This window comes from Diabrotica virgifera, chromosome 2 (assembly GCF_917563875.1).
Source record: "Diabrotica virgifera virgifera chromosome 2, PGI_DIABVI_V3a".
Taxonomy (NCBI): domain Eukaryota; kingdom Metazoa; phylum Arthropoda; class Insecta; order Coleoptera; family Chrysomelidae; genus Diabrotica; species Diabrotica virgifera.
In genome coordinates this window covers 36,330,379-36,350,086 of record NC_065444.1, presented here as the reverse complement: position 1 = coordinate 36,350,086, position 19,708 = coordinate 36,330,379, and the positions used below count along the sequence as shown (strand labels likewise).

Below are 19,708 nucleotides of genomic sequence, written 5' to 3'. Positions count from 1 at the left end.
TGCCCTCATTGGTCGTGACGATATCATTATAGTATTTGAGGTCCTCGCCATTAATTCATTAGGTTTGGCATTCGTTATGACCGTGTATGACACTCAGTTTTAGAAATATTTTGATTGTTGCTATTTCTGACTAATAGTTTTTAGTGTCTTTGTTAAGACATATGTATACAGTGATGGGCGTGCTAATAACCGGCAAAATAGCGCAAAAGATGGAAAACATATTAAATTGTGAGATAAAAAGAAATAAAACTAGTAGAGTTGTTAAATTTAGCGATAGTAACATATAAATTGACATTATATTGATTGTTTCCCACCTTTAGACGTATCAGAGGAGTATGTCAATTAAAACTGTCACTGTGACAGTGGCATTTCTCAAATTCGTCATATACGTCTGAAGGTGGGAAACAATCAATATAATGTCAATCTATAAGATACTATCGCTAAATTTAATACCTCCACCACTAGGTTCATCTCTTTTTATCTCACAACTTAATATGTTTTCCATCTTTTGCGTTATTTTGCCGGTTATTAGTGCGCTCATCACTGTATATTATTACAATCACATATACGATAAATGTCATTATAGAATATAATAATGTGACGTCACACGTGTTCCCGCGCTTTTTGGGTCGTTTGAAATGGTTTAAATACACAGATAAAATTTTAAATTTGTACTTCTAAGTTATTATGAGTTTTTGAGGAGTGAAATTTTGGAAATCTCATTTTTAAACAAAACTGAACATTATTATGTAATAAAAAATGTACAAGTTCCCTATTCTGCCAAATTTGTGATCAATATATTTCTATCTGTATACCTATATCAGTTATTTAGTTATTTTTTGTAATATTTCAGAGGTCGTAGTAGAAGAAGTACAAGAAGAAACCTCCCTAGACCGCTTGGTGGACTACAGCGAAGAAGACATAAATACTTTGGTATCATACGTAAAAAGTATAACAACATTATACAAGCTAAAACCGACAGACTGGACGGAAGAAAATGAAGATGTGATAAAGACTTGGTTCCGGGATCCGAGTCTACCAATTCTTTGCGTGTTCTTCAGCACCGATAATTTAATTTGCACGACCGGCTTGCCCGATGGAGCAATCGAGATTGATCTGATGTATTTTTTGCGAGAGACAGCCCAGGAGTTCAGCGTACAAACTTTTCATGACAATATAACTTTTGGGACGGTAGATGAAAATATCGAAGGGACGCTGTTGAATATTATTAAGGATGTGTTCGTTCCCATACTCTTATCTACCGAGAAATGGCCTGATAGAATCCTTTTTGTCTAGTTAGCCCTTATAAATATAAATAGTCCTTTGAAATGTTAAGGCACGTATCCACTACACTTGCGCTCGGCGCTCCTGCAACTGCTCCACATAGTGGATACATTGGCGCTCCCGGACCGTGCAACAGTGAGCGCTCCACCTCGGCGCTCCAATCGGTGGCGGCCTATATGTAGAGGAGCGCATGTCGTATCGATTGTCGAAGTGTAGTGGATACGTGCCTTTACATTTTTTTAGAACAGCGTAAGTTTTTTAGAAAATGCAATTTTATGGGTGGAACTTAATCGATAACTGGTTGAAAGAAATAGAAAATTTGAAAATAGAGGTAAATGCAAAGAAAACGAAGACCATGGTAGTAACACAAAAGAAAATGGAAGAAATAAACCAAACGATATTTAGGTGCAAAGACAAAAAAATTGAAACAATCTTGACGTTTGAATACCTGCGAGTAATAATTAGTCCAGAGAAATAAGATTTTTCTCGTGACACATTCCCATCCAGGCCGAAACCAAAATTTTTGAGTAGTATGGACATCTATAATAATAACCTATATCTTTCCTGCGGTCGATTTTGATGATATACATAGTTATAAACAAATGAAGATAAAAAACGATAAATTTTCGCTTTCTTCGTTTATTACCAAAAAGTTAAGCATTTTAAACAAATTTGAGAGTAAGAAACTCATAAATCGTATAAACAACTTCAATATGGCGTTCGCTGAATATGTCTATCCTTATTGGTTGCTTAGAAAATTGCAAAATAAATCATAAATTTTAGAGTTTTTCTAAATATTCATAACTTATGTAAAAATTTTAGAACCTTCTTATTACACGGAATACTGAGACTTCTGATGCTTAAATCATACCCTAAATTTCGAAGCAATTGGTAAAATAGTTTAAAAGTTATTTAATTTGTTTATCCCAAATTCATTTTTTTTGCAACACTATAAGTCAGAAAATTATAAGCTTACAGTAATACTTCGGACAGTTTATGAAAGAAGAATATCATTTATACTATTAACTTAATTTAAAAAAAAAAATGACAAAAAGTAATTTTAAACAGTGTAAAATTATTGTGCAAAAACATGTCAATTTTTTGCTTAATTGTAAACAATTTGAATATCTTTTTAACCGTTACCCATAGAAAAATTATTTTTTCATATTTAGAAAGACTAAATTTTTATACGCATTTAGAAAGAAAAACAATTGTCCTAGGACAATTAGGGCCGAAGTTAGCCCCCCTTTTTTAATTCACATGTTCTTTGCAAAATAATTTTGCAATATTTAGAATTATTTTTTGCCATTTTTTTTTAATTAAGTTAATAGTGTACATCTTCTTCTTTCATAAACTACCCAAAGTATTACTGTAACTTCATCATTTTCTGACTTATAGTGTTGCAAAAAAAATTAATTTGGGATAAACAAATTAAATAACTTTTAAACTATTTTACCAATTGCTTTGAAATTTACGGTTATGATTTCAGCACCAGAAGTCTCAGCGTTCCTTTTAATAAGAAGGTGCTAAGTTAATTTTTTACATAAGTTATAAATATTTATAAAAACTCAAAATTTATGATTTATTTTGCAAGTTTCTAAGAATCCAATAAGGATAGACATATTCAGCGAACGCCATATTGAAGTTTTTTATACGGTTTATGAGTTTCATACTCTCAAATTTGTTTAAAATGCTTTTTGGCAATAGACGAAAAAAGCGAAGATTTACCGTTTTTTGATCTTCATTTGTTTATAACTATGTATATCATCAAAATCGACTGCAGGAAACATATAGGTTTATATTAGATGTCCATACTACTCAAAAAATTTGGTTTCGGCCTGGAGGGGGTTGTGTCACCAACAAGATATTTTTTTTTCGTTATTTCTCTGAACTAAATGTCAGAGGACGGAAAGCTAGACCAAGAAATATCATACAGGGCGAAAAAATCAAATAAGATCTACTATGCACTAAATACAACAATATTTGGAAAAGAAGAAATAGATGAAGGAATAAGACTGAAGGTATACTATGCAATATCTGTGTACCAACTTTAATATATGCAAGTGGGGCATGAGATAATGGGGCATAATAAGAAATGAGGATATTAGACAAAGACTGAAACAGGAATCGATAATAACAAAGATCCAAAAAAGAAAATTAAAATGGTATGGACACATTAACAGAATGGACCAGGGAAGGCTACCAAAGCAGCTGATGAAATCAAAAAGATATGGTAAAAGCAGGAAAGGAAGGCCAAGGAAAAGATGGATCGATCAGATTATAGAAATTGGACAGGAAAAAAGAAAAACACATTAACAAATGAAAGAGATAATAGCAAAGAACCGCAAGAAATGGAAGAGATGGATAGAGGATGAATATAACCTCCGACGCCCCTATTGTGGGGCATAACAAATTTCGAGAAAGAAGAAGAAGTTGTGTTGAGTGGGGGGGGGGAGGTTAGTATAAACTTACTCAAGTTTGTGGAGGCGCAACTTTTATCCCCCACCTAAAGTTGTAATTTTTGAAAAAGGGGTGCAAAAGGTTTTCGCGCTGTATCTCGTAAACTAGAAACCAAAACCATAGATAAGAGGGTGGAACCAAAACCCGCTAGAAATTAAACAAATTTGTAGCGGAAAGTATTTGTTGAAAAAACGTCTGTAAAATTGCTAAGATCTCATTTTATGGTAAAATGACCAGAAAAAACGTTATAACTGCTAAAAAAATTTATTCAATAATATTCAGGTATTTTGTTTACCTATAACTTTTTTATTTTCCCTTTTACGTTAAAAAGTAGTAGGAATAAAAATGGGGGATTGAAGATAGCTAGGTATATTCCTTAACAATGTTATTATAGGTGTTAAAAATGAGTTTTGTCAAAATGTTCAAATGTTTCTGGCGAGACTGACCGACCTTCATTATAAGTTGTTCGGTTTAACAATATTATATGTTCCTCAAGAGGTTTTGAGAATATCCTTGGAAGATGCAAACGTCGACAAGGAATTGATTAAAAGGTAATATTTACAAAACATCGGTAAGTATCATTTGCATTTTTATGATTTCCTATACCAATTGAGGACGAAAGATAGACTGAAAAAGAGGAAGAGCAATTGGTAGGAAGAAATATTCATGGCTCCGGAACCTTCGTCAAAGGACTGGCTCATCAGCAGATGAATTGTTACATGCCGCGCAAGATCGAGAACGATATCGGCAAATTGTCATGGAAGCTACCCACGCTTAAAATTTGGACACGGTACTCAAATAAGAAGATACAAATTGTATCAAATCATTTATATAGGCTATTGATTATATTCAAAATAAGAGAGCCAAAAAGGAACTACAACGTTAACGGGATTTTATTGTATCGTATGGTCAATGGACCTCTAGATTTGAAAAAACCGCGGAGAGCTACCATTTAAATAGGTGCGTTTTTGAGAAAGGGGTGAATTAGTCCCTAGGCACAGGGTGAATTGGGTGAGTTCTATGCACTTTTGGTACAAACACGTCCACAGGAAAATTGTTCCAGGTTAAATTTACTATCGAAATCTTCTTCTTTTGCCCTTTAATTCGTCCAATTTTGAACATAGGCTTCCCCCAGTTTCCTCCATTCGCTTCTGTTTAGTGCTTTCTGTTTCCAGTGCGTTCCTCCTATCTTTTTAATGTCGTCTCCCCATCTCATCTGGGGGTCGTCCTCTTGCTCTCTTTCCTGTCCATGGTCTCCATTGTTGTATCGTGCTATTCCACCTATTGTCCGTTTGTCTAGCGTTATGACCTGCGAAGCTCCATTTTAGCCTGGCTATATGTTGGCCTGCGTCTGTGACTTTTGTTCTATTTCTGACCCAGTTGTTTTGCTTTTTGTCTGTCAATTTTACTCCTAACATTGCTCTCTCCATGGCTCTTTGTGTCTTCATTATTTTATCCATGTTTGCCTTGGTCAAGGTCCATGTTTGGCATGCGTATGTGAGAATTGGGAGTATGTACTGGTCAAACACTCTTGTTTTTAAGTATTGTTGTATTTTTTGATTCTTTAGGAGCCATTTTAATTTTCCAAATCCTGCCCAGGCCAATCTGATCCTTCTTTTTACCTCCGCTGTTTGGTTTTCCTTATTTATTTTTATCATCTGTCCCAAATATATATAATCATTAACCGCTTCTATTGTGGTGTCGTTTAGTATTACGTTTCTATTGCCTTGTGTGTTTGTCATTGTTTTTGTTTTGGCAAAATTCATTTTTAGACCTATTTGTTCGGATTCATTTGCTAGTTCGGTTAGCATGGTTAGTTCTTCAAAACTTGATGCTATGACTACTACATCGTCTGCATATCTTAGGTGGTTTAGTTTCTTTCCATTTATGTTTATTCCCATGTTTGTCCATTCCATTGTTTTGAAAACATCTTCCAGTGCTAATGTAAATAGTTTAGGAGAAATAACATCTCCCTGTCGCACTCCTCTGTTAATTGGTATGGGTTTTGTGGTTTCTTCCAATTGTACTGTCATTGTTGCTTTCTTATATATATTATGTATTAGCATTCTGTATCTGGAATCTATTCTACAGTTGTTTATAGCTTTTTCTATTGCCCACATTTCCACGCTGTCAAATGCTTTTTCGTAGTCAGCGAACGCTTAGTGCAGATCTATATGGTATTCGTTAGCTTTTTCTATTAGTGTCCTAATTGTTAAAAGATGGTCAGTGGTGCTATATCCCTTTCGGAATCCTGCCTGCTCTACTGGTTGATACGAGTCCAATTTGTGTGTTAGCCTGTTTTTGATAATCCTCATGAATAGTTTATACGTTTGAGACAGCAGTGAGATGGATCTGTAATTTTTTATGTCCTTTCTGTCGCCTTTCTTAAATAGCAGGATTGTAAGACTTTCGTTCCATTCGTCGGGTATTTCTCCTTTATGTAGACACTGATTAAACAGATTTCTTAATGTTTGTAAGATTTCTTCTTTCCCTTCTTTCAACATTTCAGCAAGGATTCCATCTGGTCCTGGTGCTTTGTTGTTCTTTAATTGTGATAGTGCTGCTTATATTTCATAATTTTCTATTTTTGATAATGTTTCTGAGTTTACATTCGTGATTGTTTTCTTGATATATTCCTGAGTGTTGAAGTTTGCGTCTTTCTTTGAGGTGTATAGTTCTTTATAAAACCTTTCTACTTCTTCTGATATCTTATCTTTTCTCCTCTCTTCCCGTCCTGTTTCATCCTTTATTGAAATGAGTAGTGGTTTCCCTAAATTTGGTCGTAAGCATTTTAGGCCCTTATTTCTCTCAATTACTTTCTCGATTTCATTTTCAGTGTGTTTTCTTAGATCCTCTCTGGTTTTTCTCCTAATAAGTTTGTTCAGTTCTACGTATTCTACTGTGTTTCTTTTGTTTTCGCTTATTAGTTTTCGTCTACTTTCCATTAATTTAACTGTCCCGCTACTTAATCTATTTTCTTTTGTTGTTAGTTTTTTGCGGAATGGGACGTTTCATCGCCGCCGGTTCATCGTCGCCGTTTCGATGCCGCCGGTTCATCGCCAGTCCATTTCATCGCCGGCCGTTTCATCGCCGGCCGTTTCATCGTCAGTAAGTCAGTTGATCTTGTATTATGGGAGATGACACGACACGACGTTAAATTCAGTTCAAAACTTATGACAAATAAATAGATAAAAAATATTATTATATTAATTTACTGTTCTATTTCTACTTCCCCTAAATTTGATACTAAACAGTATTAAATTTGTAGTGTTAAATTATATTTTATATTATAAAAGTTTAAAAGTCTATTAAAAGATTAAGTATGGCAACGGGAATGGTCATATCTCGCATTTCATAGAATTCCTAATTAATACTAAAAATAAATAATAAATGTAACTGTCGAAAATTGGTCGAAAATTCGGAAATACATCAGTTAGCAATTAACTGACTGGCGATGAACCGGCCGCATCGAAACGGCCGGCGATGAATCTGCCGGCGATGAACTGGCGGCATCGAAACGGCGGCGATGAACTGGCGGCGATGAAACGTCCTAGATCCGTTTTTTGGCAGTTTTCATTCCCGCTTCCAAGAGTTTTTCTTTCATTTCTTCATTAATCTTATTAATTTCTGACTCTTCCTTTGCTACTTGTTGTTTATAGTTTTCCCTAGTCAATAGCCGTTGGTTTTCTTCTAGGGTTTTGCGTCTCTAGTTTGCTTATTTCTATTTTGGCTCGTAGTATGCGGTGGTCGCTGCCAGTTGAGAATTAATTAAGTGCAGTTACGTCTTCGAAGATTTGTTTATTTTGGCAGAGGAAGTAGTCTATTTCATTTTTTGTCACCCTATTTGGGGAGACCCATGTCCATTTTCGGTTTGGCTTCTTATTAAAGTATGTATTTATTGCATGAAGGTTTTGTTGTTCCAAATATTCTAGTAGTCTTTCACCCCCAATATTCCTTGATCCAAGTCCGTAGTTTCCTATTTTGTTTTCTGAATCTTCCATTTTCTTTCTGATTTTTGTTTCCAATATATAAGAGAATATAAAAGTTATCAATTTCTTCCTCATCATGTGTTGTTGTTGGAGCATATACTTGTATTAGTTTCATTCTTGTCTTCCTGTTAATTTCTAGTATGATATATCCTACTCTATCTGATATACTATCGAAATATCACATTTGAAAGTCAAAAATATTTTTTTTGTACAAAAATATATTCAAAAGAAAAGCAAGAAAAAAACACGAAAGAAAGCAATTTTGTTTTTTGCCTCATAACATTTTTCCACAGGGATATAGGTATAGGCATTGCTTCAGCGAAAAATAACTTCCACCCTTCTTCTTTAAAACGAAGTTTGGTAAAAGTCTATAGGATTTATAGTTTCCGAAATAGGATTTTTCAAAGTTCGCCGCTTACATCATTTTTGGGCAATTTTCCCCATTATTTCGCAAACATTGTACTGTAACTTTTTTCTACGCATTTCTAGGTAGGTATAATAATATGCAATGGTATATGTAGTGGAAAGAGAAGTCAATTACCTTTAAAATGGTCTACTGTATAAGGTTATACGGCTCTTTTTAAGCATGTTATTCTTTTTCAAGGTTTTATACTTTTAATGATTTTTGATATTTTTAATGATTATTTTTTAAATTTCTCATTATGACTTTTTTTCTTGTACATTTAAGCATTGTTTATTTACACATGGTCTACGCATGGTTTACACATGGTCTAGTTATACAATGATTTAAGTATATACATTGTGAAATAAAAAAGCTTATTTTCTTTGGGTACTTTAAAATCGTGCATTGCAAAAAATTCTAGGGCTATTTTTAAACAAGATACCCGTATGATATCCAAGGGTATCCGTAATTTGAGAAAAATTTTATTTTTTTAAATTTTTTTCAATTAGAAGAATATAATTGCATATTACAGTAGAACCCCGGTCAACCGAAATCGGGTTAACCGGAACCCGGGTCAGCCGGAACGTAAATATTTAAAAGTGTTTGTAATACTCCTACTGACGTCCTTCTAATTAAAAGATGGCGGAACATCGCCGCTCGAAAACGATGTGAAGGACCTAAGAAAAAACAAACAAAAATTACTGACTTCTGTATTAAGTAATGTACAATGCTGTAGTAACTTAAGTTGTTCAGTTTATACAGTACATACTCTAGTAGCCTACTATGTATGTATTTACCAATCCATTATTGTATTTTAAATATGTTGTATAGCTGTAATAAAATACTGTATTACTGTACTGTACATACTACAGTATATATAGACATTGTTTGTAAATTCATTTTCCCTATACGCCATGTTATTAGGCTATTTTTAGCATAGGACGGCTAAACCGAAAAATTGGTTATCCGAAACGGCTCTCCCCCTTTTATTTCGGTTAACCGGGGTTCTACTTTATAACATAATTTTTAATTCCAAATAACTTTTCCTAATAACACTTTTCGATATTGTGAAATATAAAGGTACTTTACTCTTGAGCGAAATTCATCTTTTTTAACATACCTCGTACACTATTGATAAAATTTTATATCTGATGATTGCATCTTAGGTTTTAGACTATGCAGAGAATTTTATAAAGAATTTTTTTTCATAAAGTTAATAATAAAAAAGTTTTTCATATGGTTCCAACTTAGTGGGAAGTGGGACCTATTGCATGTGCATATGTCACATTTTGAAAAAGCATAGCTTCTTTAAAAATAGTCCTACAATTTTTTACAATACACCATTTTAAAGTAAAGAAAAGAAGCTTTTCTTCTTGTTAGACAATGTATCTACCTAAAGATACAATAAAAAAAGTTATAATGAGAAATATTAAAATAATCGTACAATATATCAAAAATGATTAAAAGTATAAAACTTTGAACAACAATATCTTGCTTAAAAATAGTCATACGGCCTTCTACAGTAGACCATTTTAAAGGTAATTGACTTTTATTCCATTAAATATAACATTGCATATACCTAAATCTACGTAGAAAAAAGTTACAGAACAATGTTTGAGAAGTAACAAGGAAAATGGGCCAAAATCGCTGTGAGTGGCGAACTTTGAAAAATTATATATTGGAAACTGTAAATCATAGAGACTTCTACTAAACGTCGTTTTAAAGAATAAGGATGGAAGTTTTTTTTCTGTAAAGCAATGTTTATACCTATATCACTGTGGAAAAAAGTTATGGGCCAAAAAACAAAATTGCTATATTTTGTGTATTTTTCTTGCTTTTCTTTTGAATATATTTTTGTAAAAAAAAATATTTTTGACTTTAAAATGTGATGTTTCGATAGTAAATTTAACCTGGAACAATTTTCCTGTAGATGTGTTTGTACCAAAAGTGCATAGAACTCACCCTAATTCGCCCTGTGCCTAGGGACTAATTCACCCCTTTCTCAAAAACGCACCCCTTTAAATGGTAGCACTCCGCGGGTTTTTCATATTTAGAGGTCCGTTGACTATATGAAACAATAAAACCCCGTTAATGTTGTAGTTCCTATCTAAAATACAAAATCAATAGCCTAATATTTCCGCTATCATAACTACATATTTCATCTTCATTATCGTCTTTCTTCCTTAAGTGCCATCCCTAAAACGAAATTCGTCTATTTTCATGGTCACTCTGATTCCTTTTAAAGATATTTGTGTTTTTACGCATTATTATGTTCGTTATTGTATGTTTCGTTCCATTATTGTCCTTTGAATTTCTTTTTCTTTATTTTTCTTAAAACTTCAACGGTCCTAAGATCCACTGATGAGATCTTCGGAATCCGTCTATATATATATATATATATATATATATATATATATATATATATATATATATATATAATGAATTTCTACGGCTGTCGCCGCCTCTCCATACCCAGCTTCCAATTTTTTCTATCGTAACACGTATCTTCATCTAATTGCCTCGAATCCATTGCGTCCTGAATATTGTCCCTCCAGCTTCTCCGTGGTCGTCCCCTTCTTCTTCTCTCCGGTGGGACCCACTCTAATATTTTTCTCGGCCAGCGAGTCTCACTCATTCTTTTAACGTGCCCGAACCATGTCAGCTGTCTCTTTTCAATATCGTCCATTATAGTTTTTTCCACCTTCATACGTTCTCTAATTGTTTCATTTCTTACATGTTCTAATCTGGAAACCTGACAACTTCTCCTCAAGAAGTCCATTTCTGTACTAAGTAGCTTCTTTTTATTTCTTGCACTTATGTCCCAAACTTCTGCACCGTAGATTGTAGCGCTCTTCATTATACTTTCATATATTCTTTTCTTTGTTTCCTTCCTGATATCTTTGTCCCATAAAATTGAATTGAGGGATCTAGTGATGCTTCTACCTTTATTGATCCTGTGTTGTATTTCATCTTCACTATTTCCTCGTTTGTTAAATATAGCTCCCAAATATTTGCATTGTTTCACACCAACAATATGTCCTTGTTCCAACGGTAGGTTTTCAATGTCTTCGTTTCCCACTATGAAGTATTCTGACTTATCCATATTTATTACTAATCCTGCCTGTTGGTAATGCTCATTTAGCTTCCGTATCATATCGTCGCCTTAGTACTATAACTTGATAACTCCAAAATTGACGTTTTTGAGATAACTAGTTCACAAGATGTATTTCATTTGCCTCCATATTGTGTAAAAACTTGATAGCTCACTTCAAACGGGTTAAGTATTTATTTATGATTGACGAAAGTTGATAAAACTCAAATGCCACTAATATTCAGTGCTAAAACTTGACAAGATAAGTTATCAAGCTATTATTTAATCGAAATAATCGTGAATACGACATACACTGAATGCTATAACTAGATAACTCGAGTTATCTAGTTTTAGCACGTGTTTCTCTGAAACCATTGAACTTACCAAATAATTGCTATCTGTTTATTCGGTTCATTTTAATGCAAGAGTTCGAGAATTGTTAGCAGATCTGGCAACCCCCATGGCAGAGGGCTAATATTCAACAAAATAATGTTTAAAATATTAGTTGTGTTAATAAGTTCACTTATATGCGACTTAGCACAACATGCGACATTACCAAATGTTAACATTATGGTAGCGCTAAAAGTTGATAACTTTAATTTTTCATGTTTTTTTCCATATTGGAAAACAAATTTACACCATATTCCTAAATAGATCAGTTGCCAAAAAGTTAAGGAACAGTATTTTAGAGCCGCAGAGTGAATTCCGTATTTACCAACATCATGGTAGCAGCACAAATATCTTTAAAATCTTTAAACTCGTTTATCTCAAAACTACTAATTTCGAGTTATCAAGTTATAGTATTAAGGCGACGATATAGCTTAAGTCATCTTGATCTTGGGCTATTACAACTTGGTCGTCCGCAAAGTATAATGTAAATAGGGAGTCATCTCCCACTTTCAGTCCCATCGGTTTTACTGCTTTTGTCCACCTCTGTAAGGATTGGTCAAGGTATATTTTAAAGAGAGTGGGAGATAGACAACATCCTTGTCGGAGGCCTTTTGAAGTATTAAATGCCTCAGTGAAATTTTTGCCGTTTTTGATTCTGGTGTTAGTGGTCTCATACAACATTCTAGTTGCTTGTATGAGTTTTCCATCGATACCGATGTCTTTCATTGAATTCCATAGTTCTATAATGGGGACACTATCATAGGCTTTTTCTAGGTCGATAAGAGCGATGTGGGTTTCCTGATTTCTTTGTATTCTTTTTTCTAGTGCTATTTTTAAAGTGAAGAGATTGTCTACCGTTGAACGTCCCGCACGAAAACCAGCTTGTTCTTCAGCTTGCTTTCCTTGAATTTCTTGTTCTATTTCATTTCTTAATAGCCTGGAGTATAATCTTCCAATGGTGCTGATGACTGCAATTCCCCTATAGTTTTTGGGGTTATTTTTAGGTCCCTTCTTATGTGGGAGTAATATGTGATGTTAGCCATTCATCTGGTACTTTTTCTCCATTCAGGCATCTTTCGAAAAGATTTTTAAGCATATCCCATAGTTTGGGTGGTCCATATTTTATTAATTCAGGATTAATTCCTCCAGCTCCGGGTGCTTTCCGGGATTTCATATTTTTAATAGCTTCTTCCACTTTGGTTTTATCTAGTTGTATTTCGTGTTCACTCTGTATGCATATCATTCTCTTTTTCTTGTATTCTTGTTATGTATTGTGGTCGTTTTTCTACCAATAATTCCTTAAAATGTTGTTCCCATTCGGCATCAGATATACTCTTAATTGTGTGTCCACCTTTATGTGATGTTCTGACATTCTTTATCATCTTCCATGCTTCTGAACTCCTAGTTCCTCCTAATTGTTGATCTATGTATTCACATTTTTTGATCCAGGTGGCGTTTTTTCTTTTAATCACTTCTCTTTTTACTTCTCTATTTAGGTCCCTGTATTGTTGTTGAATCTCAACGTTTTCCTGATTTTGTAGACGTTGTAGGTGAAGTTGTTTTTTCTTCTCTATTTTCTCTTCGATATCTTTATCCCACCATTCTGGTTTCTTTCCGTTTTCTAAGTTTCCTAGTGCTTCTTGTGCTGCTTGTTTTATGCATGCTTTTATGTGATTATATTCTTCTTCGGTTGTTCTTTGTTCTTGACTTAGTTTCTGTTCAAGTCTGTTACGGTACAGATATTGTGTTCTTTCATGTTGTAAGCTATTAATATTATATTTTTCTATTTCTGGATTATATGAATTCCTTTTGTGTTCTTTTTCTTCAGAGTTATTTTGTTTTGGTATAAATGGAACATAAATTTTACCGATTACTAAGCAGTGGTCTGATCCGCAATCAGCCCCTCTGAAAGCTCTAACATCCTGGATGCTAAATTTTGCATTTTGTCTCGAGATTAGATAGTCAATGATTGACTTAAGTCCACGTGTATGTTGGTACCAAGTCATATCCGTCTATACTTCTATAAATATACATTTCAAAAAAATTGTTTGCTTTATCTGCTATATATTTCAACATTTCTGGACTAATTTCATCGTTCCCAGGAGCATTTCTAGCCTTTATCCTTCCTATCGCTTCCTCAAGAGCTTCTGCTTCCTAAGCGGTTTTCTCTAATCCGCCCATTACGTCCTCTTTTCCATTTCTTTTCCTTCCTCTACATTCAACAGTTGTTCGAAATGTTCCCTCCATCTTTCCATTATATCCTTGTCAGAGGTTAATTCCATAATGTTTCCATTTTTGGTCATTATTTATCTTAGCTTTATTTCTTTTTTTACTTCGTAGATTTTTCAGTGTTCTATCAAACAATTTTACATTTTCTTTATTGTGCTATTAAATTTTTTTTCCGAAGCTGTCTCGGCTTTTCTTTTTATTATTTTTGAATTCTTATTTTTTGTTTAACTTTTATTTTCTGTATTTTGTATCTTTCATATTTTTGTAAGTATAAATATTATAAATAAAACAAATTATTATTTTCTAATAATTGCATATTGCTAATGATTTTAGTAAACAATCAAACTGTTGTAGGCTTGAAGGTATAGTTGTCTACTGGACCAAACAAATACGTGTTGGTTTACAAGACCAAGACCAAAATACTCCAGAAGATCTCTTATGTCCTCAAGACGAGTTTGAGTTTTGGAAATACAGATGTAAGTATATAGGTAATATGTTTCTTGTGTGGTTCTTAGTAAATAATATGTAAGTATTCATATATATAGTACATTCTTTAACGGTTTTGGCTCTAAATTTTAAAGAACCGCTTGGATTGACATGAAATTTGGCATAGCTTACATGTCAAAGAAAAACAGTGATATTGTGCCGATGTGTGCTTTTGTGCCGATGTGTTCCTGGGGGTGACTTTCAGCCCCTCTTGGGGGTGAAAAAATATATGTCCAAAATAAGTCCGGAAATGGATAAACTGACTAATTTTAAGTAAGTTTTGTTCTATAGAGCTTTTTCGCCAAGTCAACACATTTTTAAGTTATTTGCGAGTGACTATGTTCATTTTTCAACAAAATAACTACATTTTTTAGACGGTTTTTCGCAAATAACTCAAAAAGTAAGTATTTTGTCGAAAAAAACGTTCTTAGTAAAAATATAGCATGTAAAAAAGTAAAAAAAAATGGTGTACATCTTAGGTCTCTGGACCTCGTAGAACCCCAGTTATAGCCAATGAAAAATATATTCTTATTCGCCAAGTTTCAAATAGAATATTTCGAAGTGAAATATCCAACAAATTAAGCACTTTTTTGGGAAAACCCATTATAACTTTTTTAAAGTGTTTTAAAGCTTTATTTCTGTTTTTATAAAAAGTCTCTAGCATTAAATTTAAGCAAGTTACGCTCAAAATAAAGTTGGTCCCTTTTGTTTTGGCAAAAAAAATCGGGAAGACCACCCCCTAATTAGCAACTTAAATGAAATTAATCGTTACCACTCCACAAATTATTTTACTTATATGATTTGTAAGTTTCATCGATTCAAGGTGCTTATTTTTGAAAAAATTTGGTTTTAAAGTAAAATTTTTAAAAATTTTAATTTTAAAAAATATGCTTTTTTTGAAAATAACTTAAAAATTGTTAGATATACCAAAAATCTCGAAAAACAAAAAAAGTCAGCATTGCTTTTCTGAATATCATGTATTTTTTTGTTTTTCTGTTAGACAAAAATTGATTAAGATTTGATGTTTCTAAATTTGCATACATTCGTGATCAGTGACTCGTTCAAACCCTTTTAACTACAGCCCTTTCAAAAATAAGGACTTTGAACCGATGAAACTTACAGATCGTATAAACAATATTTACACGAGTCAAGAAACGTGTGAAGTCGTAACGATTAATTTCATTTGAGATACTAATTAGGGGGTGATTTTCAAGATTTTTTTACCAAAAGAAGGGACTAACTTTATTTTTAGCGTAACTTGTTTACTTTTGATACTAGAATTTTTTTTATAAAACAAAAATGAAGCTTTTTTTTAAACACTTTAAATAAGTTTTAATGAGTTTTCCCTGAAATGTGCTTCATTTTTGGTTATTTCTCGTTAAAATATTCCATTTGGAATTTGACGAATATGAACCTTATTTTTAATTAGCTGTAACTCTGCTTCTACTAGGTACAGAGACGGGATATATACACCATTTTTTTAAATTTTTTACAGGCTATATTTTTGCTAAAAATGTTTTTGCGACAAAATACTTACTATTTGAGTTATTTGCGAAAAACCGTCTAAAACCTTAGTGAAAAAACTCTATAGAGCAAAAGTTACTTAAAATTAGTCAGTTTATCAATTTCTGGACTTACTTTGGACGAATATTTTCTCACCCCCAAGTGGGGGTGAAAACCACCCCCGGGGCTAAAGCACATATCGGCACAATATCACTTTTTTTCTTTGACTTGTTAGCTATGTGTATGCCAAATTTCATGTCAATCCAAGCGGATCTTTAAAATTTAGAGGTTGTGGAATATTTTACCGTTAAAGAACGTACTAATAGGCATACCAATCAATTTACAGCATGTCTGTTTTTCTTAATTTAAACAATATGTTCCCAATTTAAGATGAGAATCTCCTCGGTTTGAACTACCAATTGAATGATGAAGGTATACAACACATTTGTAACATTTTACAGTCTGTGCAGTCGACTTACGTTCGACAATTTAAAACCTTTGAAGAAGAAATCGTTAAATGTATTGAAGAATCGAAATCAAACATTGAATACTTAAATGTGCTAGTGGAACCGTGCGACGAATTAGCTCAAACGAAGAATCCTGAAGAATTTGCAGATAAGTTGCCGAAAATTTTCCATTTAATTAGATTTATTTGGTAAGAAATGTTTAGAATATAAATATAGTGTACCCTAGAGTTTTGGCCCTGAATAGATTGTGGTCTGATCCACATCTGATTCTAGTATGCTCCTAACATCTTGTAGCCAGTTCCATTTTGACTGGATCAGTACGTGGTCGATTTGATCTCTGTATCTTCCTGGAAGACCTCCATGGTTCCTTGTGTATCTTTTTGGGCTTAAACATACTTCCACCAAGTATAATCTCGTTATGTTCACAAACCTGTAACAGTCAACTTCATTCATCCTTTCTTTTTCCTAATCCTTACTTTCCCATAACTTATTTATGTCCTGTATTATCAATTCCTACTTAGCGTTTATGTCTCCAATTACTATTTTTATATCTCTTTTGTATTTACTGTTCACATTATCGTATGTTGCTTGGAGTTGCTCATGGAGATCTTCCTTCTCTTCTTTATTACTTTCGTTTATAGGAACGTAAACGTTAATTGCTAATATGATGTAAGTAGTATTTTGCCTTGAATCTCGCCCATACAATTTGGAGGGACGCCGGTGTTCAACATTCCTCCATGGAGAGTTTGGAGTAGTTCCAATGTCTCTTTCCAGCGTTTTGCACTTGCAGTAAGTTCAATGTGTCGCTAAGCTTTCGATAGCTAAGAGGAGAACTTTTAATGAACCGTAAGATGCTGTAATTCTGGCCTGTTGAATTGTTTATGTAAATAAAACACTTTCTATTTTGCTATGACTGTAATGAATTTGAAAAAGGGCAAGAAATAGAATTTTACATGTGAACAATTGAGTTACAACTATCCGTGAAAGACGCCACCACACATAATTTTACACTTCATGTACCGGCTTTTTGCTAATTGCCGCGTGAAGAATACTCTTCGAAAAAGCGTAATGAAAAAGTGCGTTCTTAAGAAGTGTCGATAGTTGACTGACTGTTAGTGCTGTTTACCCTTGCATCTTGCATCCCGTTAACAAATTTTCCGTTGGGTGCTTTGGGTAAAAGAAGGCGGAGATTAACATTCTTGGAAGATTTCTCCAGTCACTGCGTGATGGAATTATTTATGGTTGTTACAGAGGCGGCGCGGAAATTTGTTGTTGGTGAAATAGAGTTTATTTTGGGTGGAGAATACAGTTCTCCAACACAATTATTATTCTTTCACATGATGCATCCAATTGTAATAGACTATTTTTTCCTATTTCTGACATTATTATTGCAAAACTTATCGTTTTCATTTATATTTCTTGAGTATTCATTTATGACTCGTTGAGTATTTCTTGAGTATGCGTTGTCTATGCCAAGTCCGTCATATCTTTTTTATTATGGTACGTTATATTGTTTACCATTTTTTTGAATTTTCGGGAAACAAGCTTTTTTCTCATAGGTTTTTGTCTCTATTCCATTATAATTTTTAACGATTTTAGGTTGAAGAGTCCGTATTACAATACCAAAGAGAAGATTACTCAATTGTTTCGAGCAGTGAGCAACCAACTAATATTTCAGTGTAGAGAATTTATAGATCTAGAGGTTTTGTTCAGAGACAAACAAACTAGAAAGGCCATTAAGATGTTTCAAACCTCAGTAGATGCGTTAACAAATTATATCAGAACTTACGTATTGGTAAGTGCACTGGTAATTTTATTGTATTCAGTGTAAGAAAATGCCTCGAGTTCGAAGACACCAAAATTACCACCATGTTAGCGATTTTGACAGTGGTAGAATTATTGCCAATAGAGATATGGTTTGGTCGTATTACGAAATTGGCCATCGTGTTAATTGTACGGCAATGACGGTTATGCGTGTGTGTCGTGTACGGACAAACGAAGGTAAAGGAATACGAAGAAGACCAATTGGTCAACCGAGGAGTACCACAGAGCGTCAACATTAGCGTTTTATACTACTGGATCTGCGGGACCGTTTTACTACTACATGTTTGACCAATGATTTGGAGTAGAAGTTAAACCTGTTAATATGCGTACACTATTCGCGGTGTGCAAGTACTTGGAGGCGATACGCGAAACGATCGTGCGCGAATAGCGGAGAAAAATTGCAACTTTCTTAAATAATTCATATTGTCAATTGACGTACATTTCATACCTATTGTCATTTAAGAAGAAAAATTATATATTGCTCCACAATATTGATATGATATGCAATTATTATAATAAAGATAAATTTAATTAATTGTATTTTGCTTGCAGTACTGCATTTTAATAACTAATTTTATTTACTACATACAATTATTTACGTTTTAATAACATAACCTAAATCTTATTTTTTCTTCTTACTATTTTTTTTGGACTATGGCCTTGACAATTATCCAGTAACCAGGACCATATGATTGGCCAATATATTTAAAAGTGCGAATAAAAGTGCAGAGCGTACAAAACCAGGTGTCGCTTTTCCGAACTTGCACGGTCCCAATACAGTCGCATTCGAGCCTTTGGAATGGTTTATTCCGTCCACGACTAGTGCTTCCTTTGACTGCGAACCACCGTCATTAACGTTTGAAATGGCGCAGAGAACGGCAGCATTGGGTGGCAGATTGGCATAATTTATATTTCAGCGATGAATTGCGATTTTGTTAAGGAATTCATGATGGTCGTAAAATGGTAAGATGCAGCAATGGAGAGCGACGAGATGTCGAGTTTGCTGTTGAGAGGCATGTATATAGGACAGTTGGAGTAATGGTTTGGGGGGGGGGGGGCTATTGGCTATGGTAGCCGATCACCATTTGTGTTTATTCGACATATTACAAATAAGACATATGCCATATTAAAAAACACTTCACGCCTTATCTAGATCGATGCTTCCTTTTTCATCATCGAAGATGAAATGGGTATGAACTACGTAGAAGAGAATGAAGTAGATAATGGAGTAGAAGCTCCAACTGCAGAGGAAGTTCTCGAAGCTATTAAGGCCCAGAAAAACAATAAAGCTCCGGGAGTTGACGAAATACCAGCAGAACTGTATAAGGTAGGTGGCGACCACCTAGCAAGTCACATCCACGTGCTCATCAAAGACATATGGCAAGAAGAGAAAACACCCGACGACTGGAAGAAAAGTATAGTATGGCCGATCTATAAAAAAGGAGACAAATTCCAGTGCAAAAACTACCGTGGAATCTCTCTACTATGTACAGCATATAAAGTCCTCACGTATATTATAAACCAGCGGCTCCAACCACTAGCAGAAAATATTATTGGAGAGTATCAGACGGGCTTCCGACGG

At 33.9% G+C, this 19,708-nt stretch overlaps 1 protein-coding gene across 1 annotated transcript in view; it reads left to right on the top strand.

Moving 5' to 3' along the window:
• LOC114327420 (dynein axonemal heavy chain 2) overlaps positions 1–19,708 on the top strand; it is a 221,610-nt gene that overhangs the window by 2,947 nt on the left and 198,955 nt on the right. The window contains exons 2-6 of the mRNA XM_050642537.1: positions 854–1,279; positions 4,139–4,295; positions 14,201–14,322; positions 16,226–16,490; positions 17,902–18,109. Coding sequence (XP_050498494.1) covers positions 854–1,279; positions 4,139–4,295; positions 14,201–14,322; positions 16,226–16,490; positions 17,902–18,109 — 1,178 coding nt within the window. The remainder of the gene's footprint in view (positions 1–853; positions 1,280–4,138; positions 4,296–14,200; positions 14,323–16,225; positions 16,491–17,901; positions 18,110–19,708) is intronic.